The 5,408-nt window shown below is 44.5% G+C and overlaps 1 protein-coding gene across 3 annotated transcripts in view; it reads left to right on the top strand.

Moving 5' to 3' along the window:
* Nucleotides 1–3,653: 3,653 nt before the first annotated feature.
* parga (poly (ADP-ribose) glycohydrolase a) overlaps nucleotides 3,654–5,408 on the top strand; it is a 166,516-nt gene continuing 164,761 nt past the window's right edge. Inside the window, exon 1 of one of the 3 annotated variants that reach the window (XM_059946705.1) lies at nucleotides 3,654–4,029. Coding sequence is in view for 1 of the 3 variants with exons in the window: in XM_059946704.1 (XP_059802687.1) it covers nucleotides 4,369–4,486 (118 nt within the window). In the remaining 2 variants the exon portion in view is untranslated. The other 2 variants (XM_059946707.1, XM_059946704.1) reach the window with 2 other exon arrangements.

The raw sequence follows: 5,408 nt of genomic DNA, 5'->3' as shown, positions 1-5,408 counted from the left end.
CGTCTATTCCACTGCCTGTTTAGAAACTTTCATTTGTCACAATCCTTGAAATTCAAACTCCTTTGAGTAAATTATGCAATCGGGTGCTTCAAGGTGTACAGGTCTATTTGAAATCAATGACTGTATATATTTTTTAATTATTTGAAAATATACGTGATTATTGAAGGTTAAAAATGCTGGAAATATTACCATTTATTGTGTCCACAACAATAGGGAAATATTATGTTCGTTATGAAACAGCAGTATAACTTTTGAAATAAAACCATAATACTGAAAATACTTACTAGGTGAGATATTGTTTGTCAGGGTCATAAAATACTGAACATAAGCCATTTGGGTGATCACATCCATACCAGTTATCAAGTACCCATCCCATTTACCAGCACTGGGTCACAGGCTTCTTTGTGATGACAATTTCAGTGCTCATTGTGGACTTCAGAAAGGGTAAGACAAGGGAACATACACCAGTTATCATGGAGGGGTCAGAATTTGAGAGTGAGCAAGATTAAATTGTGCACTCTCTTCACGGTCTTATATATTTTATATGTGTTGTCCACCAACTTACCTGTGATGCATGTAAGTTTCTCATTGTACCTGTACTCACTGTACTTACACCTATGACGATGAATTCACCTTGAGTGTTGTGTTAGTGCCTCCATCCACAAACCACTGAGGAAGTGGATTCCATATTCCAAGCATGGAAGTAATGCAGGAGCAAGATCTGTCAGGTAGCTGGGGGATGTCGCAGCAACAATCTTGCACTCAACATCAGTAATACCAAAGAGCTGATTGTTGACTTCGGAAAGGGTGAGACAAGGGAACTGTCACTAGTTCTCAGCAGTGGAATGAAAGAGTAGTTTCAAATTTCTGGGCATCGACATCTCCTGGGCCCAACATATTGATGCAGTTGCAAAGAAGGCATGACAGCTACTATGTTTCATTACGGGTCTGAGGAGATTTGGAATATCACCAAAGTCACTTGCAGAATTTCTACTGTGGAGAGCATTCTAATTGGCTGCATTACCCTCTGGTATGGGGGGAGGGATCTACTGCACAGTATCGAAGGAAGCTGCCCCTGTGAACTCAATCGGCCTCTAGAACATCCCAGACGTTTTCACAGAGCGACATCTCAAAAAGGCAGCATCCATCATTAAGGATTCCCATCACCTCTTCTCATTGCTACCATCAGTAAGGAGGTACAGGAGCCCGAAGGCACACACTCAGCAATTCAGGAACAGCTTCTTCCCCTCTGCCATCTGATTTCAGAATGGACATTCAACCCACGAACACCTGATATTAAACCTGATTCTGATTCAAATTCTTTCACCCCTTGTCCTTTAGTTATTGACATCTCTATGGGTATAGTTTCCTACTGTCTATTGCACCCAATTCCCTGATAATATTGTACAATTTTATCAAGTAGACTTTTTCTATAGAGAGAAAAAAACACATCAGGTCAACGACCTTGCATCAGGACATGCTGGTATGAAGTGAGAGCAGAAGTTAGTCTGAAGATTTTACCAAGTGCAGTGACGGGCAGGATGAATATATTGTTGGGGAAGGTCTAACTTATTGCCCATCGAAAAATCACCTCTGAATTTTGCAGTAAAGGGGACCATGTTACTTTGGGACTGGAGTCACAAACAGGCTAAGCCAGTTGAAGGCGGCAATATCCCTCCCTTTTCATCAGACAAATCATCTGACAGAAACTGTTGGTAAAATGTTAATAATTCAAAAGCATGCATAACATGCTTAAGCAAGCCAGTTTATGCTTACACCAGTCCAGGTGCCAAGGCACCCAATGCTCCCTCAGCACCAACTCCTCCCCTCCTCTCCCCTCCAGTTCATCATGTGGATAAACAACACAGGCTACCTCTGTCTATATCCCCTCCTTGCCCTGCACCTACCATCTATATCTCCACATACCAACAGCTATCATCCCCATCTTCACCTCAGACTCAGACACAAATGGTCCTGAGGGAGTGTGCTGAGCAGCTGTGTGGAGTTCTCCAGTGCATTTTGGAAAGGGGCCCGACAGTATGTAAAACATCATGTGTGGTCCCAGTACCCAAGAAGGGCCAACTGCAAGTCTTGAATGACTACCATCCAGTGGCCCTGACCTCACACATCATGAAAACCCTAGAGAGGCTGGTCCTGGCTCACCTCTGACCCCAGTCAGATCAGCCCTCGATCCCTTGCAGTTTGCCTACCAGGAGCACATTGGAATCAACAATGCTGTCATCTACCTGCTGAACAGAGCCTACTCCCATTGGGATAAGCAGGGCAGCACTGTGAGGATCATGTTCTTTGATTTCTCAAGTACCTTCAATACCATACAGCCCTCACTGCTGGGGGAGAAGCTCCGTTCAATGCAGATTAACACTTGCATTGTTTCCTGGATAATGGACTACCTGACTGGCAGATCATAGCTTCATAGTTGTGCGCCAGACATGGCTGTAAGCATCAGCCAGGCCCACAGTGGACTGTATTATCTCCCTTCCTGTTTACCCTGTATACCTCAGACTTTAGATACAATGCTGAGTCATGTCATCTGCAGAAATTCTCTAATGTCTCGGCAATAGTTGGGTGTAAACAACACAGTAAACACAGAAGGATGAATGCATGGCCTGGTGGAGGATTTTGTCAAATGGTGCAAGCTGAATCATCTGCAGCTCAACATCAGTAAGACAAAGGTGATGGTCTTTAGGAAGACTAAGCCTGTACTGCTCCCTGTTACCATTGATGGTGAGGATGTGGATGTGATGAGGACCTACAAGTACCTGGGGGTGCACCTGGATGACAGACTTGAATGGAGCATCAACACAGAGGCTGTGTACAATAAGGGCCAGAGTCGCCTCCACATCCTGAGGAGACTGAGGTCCTTTGGAGTATGCAGGCCTCTCCTTCACATGTTCTACCAGTCTGTTGTAGCCAGGAGAATCTTAGATACAGTGGTGTGCTGGGGCAATGGCAACAGGCTCAATAAACTGATTAGAAAGGTTTGTTCTGTTATAAGAGTCAAACTGGTCACACTGGAGGCTGTGGTAGAACTAAGGAAAATTGTGGCAATTCTGGACAATATTTCTAACCCTCTGCATGCCACCTTGGCTGAACAGAGGAGCACTTTTAGTAATAGACTAAGACAACTGTGCAGCTCCAAAGTGCGCGATAGGAGGTCGTTCTTACCCTCAGCCATTAGACTGTATAACGAGTCAACCTATAGCTGGGGAAGTGATGACACTGCCCCCCCCCCTCCCGTTGGACTGTTTGAGGTAACTTATTTTTTATTCTTTCTTACTTCTAATATTTATACATTTGTATATCTGTGCACTTGTAATACTTTTGTGAATCCCCTTTGTGATCATAAAGTATCTACCTATCCTCCACAGACACAATCACTGTCTTGTGTTTTCATATACAGTACTGTACCCTGCTGCTACCTAGAATTCTTCTTACCACGCGTTACTTTATAACTTTACCATAGGTTCAGCTACTCCTAGGAGTACCTGGTGTCACTTTACTTACATTCAATCTAAGCATCTAACTAATTTTGTGCATATACTCCACACTCAACATTGTGTCTTATAATGTTGCTTTTATACTTATATTTATTGTTTCTTGTGCTTATGTTTTTTATGCCGCATCTTATCCAGAGTAACAATCATTTTGTTCTCCTTTACGCTCTTCAACCATTTTAATTGCTCCCTTAGCTGATGGATAAATGATGGTTTAATAATTGAGGAAGATGTCGGAAGTGAAAATGTATCGGAAGAATTAATTACGTTAATACATCTAACCGTAGGTCAGTTGAACCGTAGCAACAATTGTTTGACGTATTATGGAACCCATGTCCTTCGCTGTTTAGTGCCTTCACCTGTCAGTCATGACGCACAAGGTAGCAAGGCATGCCGGGATCTGTAGTCCTACTCCTCATCTTTCGCAATTGTGTCTCAGCTCCGCCTCACAATAAAAACTACAGCGCTCGAAGACGGGGAGGAAGTGAAAGGCGCCGCGAGGTGGACGTGTAAGGTAAAATTAGATCGACGGTGGAGTGAGCCACTGACGAGCGTCGAATCTGTTCGGGCTGACAATTGCTGGAGCGGGGGGGAGGTCCTCCTTTTCTCTTTTTCTCTCTCCTCACCAGCGGCTGCCTGAACTGCGAGTGGTCTGTGCAAAGTTCGGCCGCAGGCCTTTTGCGCACAGCCAGCCAACGCGAGACTTGCTAGAGAGCACTCCCCCGCCGCCATCTTGAGAAGGTCAGCGCCTGGCGTGGGCCAAGGTGGCCTGAGCACCCGCCGTAATAGCGGCTCCGGGCAGGAACTCGGACCACCCATCACTCTAAATTGTAACCTTTACTTCCAAAGTAACATGAGCGCAGCGCCGGCGAGGAAAAAGTTCAGGCTGGAGAATTGCCCGCAGCAGCTCTCCTCTCCCAGCGAGGCCCGGCCAGAGGGGAGCAGCTCTGGCATTGCAGGCTGCAGCAAAGGTCTGTAACCAGGCAGTGCCGGCTTGGTGCACAGAGCGGCACCGTTCGCTGTAGGTCATTGCCATGCAACCTGTCAGATGTTGCATCCTTCATGAATCACCTTGAAACTTCATGTATCCCCCTGAAACTTGACTGTTTATCCTTCTCCATCGATGCTGCCTGACTTGCTGAGTTCAACGTGGCAGTGTTCACTGCAGATCATCACCATGAAACGTTGCATGGGAATAATCCGCAGGAGCAATTGCTATGAAATAGCTTTGGCTGCAGTCTTCTGTCCACATGCCAAGATTTTCAGCTTACGCCCAAATAGGGTCTACAATCAATTTTCCCATTATTTTTGCATTTAATCAAATCTGTGGCTGCTGTGGATGATTCTGAGGAACTGGCAACCTCTTGTTGCATGTGACAGGCCAAATTTACCTCCCGGTTAGTTTAACTGATCCCTGTTGCGTTGGCCACTTTCCAACTCTTTCTTCATTGGTGCTTTCAGATTTAAATTCATAGTACTATTTTCCATTCACTCCCTCCATAACAGATCTGTTTATCCCGATTTTTAAGATCTGGTTATCAGCTCCACCCAAAGGGATTAAATATGTGGGAAGTACTCTTAACATTGCTGTCATTTCCCTCATAATCCTTGAATGGATTTTTCGTGTGTGTGCTACTGCTCCAAGTTGGCCCAAGGACAAAACCACTTCCATGCTAAGTTGTCCTTAACAAGATTTGTTTTCCTGTTTTCTATGAATCCCTTGCACTAAATAGCATTTCCTTGAATTTCATTACTACCATCAAGGAGAAAGTACTCCTTGATGACACAAACAATGTTTCAGGAATAGCTTCTTTCTCTTTGCTATGTTTCTGAATGGTCAGCAAACCTACGTACACTACTTATTTTTTTATATCTTATTGCAATTTATGGTTT

This window comes from Hypanus sabinus, chromosome 21, assembly GCF_030144855.1.
Source record: "Hypanus sabinus isolate sHypSab1 chromosome 21, sHypSab1.hap1, whole genome shotgun sequence".
Classification (NCBI taxonomy): domain Eukaryota; kingdom Metazoa; phylum Chordata; class Chondrichthyes; order Myliobatiformes; family Dasyatidae; genus Hypanus; species Hypanus sabinus.
The sequence above is the reverse complement of the archived record's forward strand: the minus strand, read 5'-3'. Positions and strand labels throughout refer to the sequence as shown.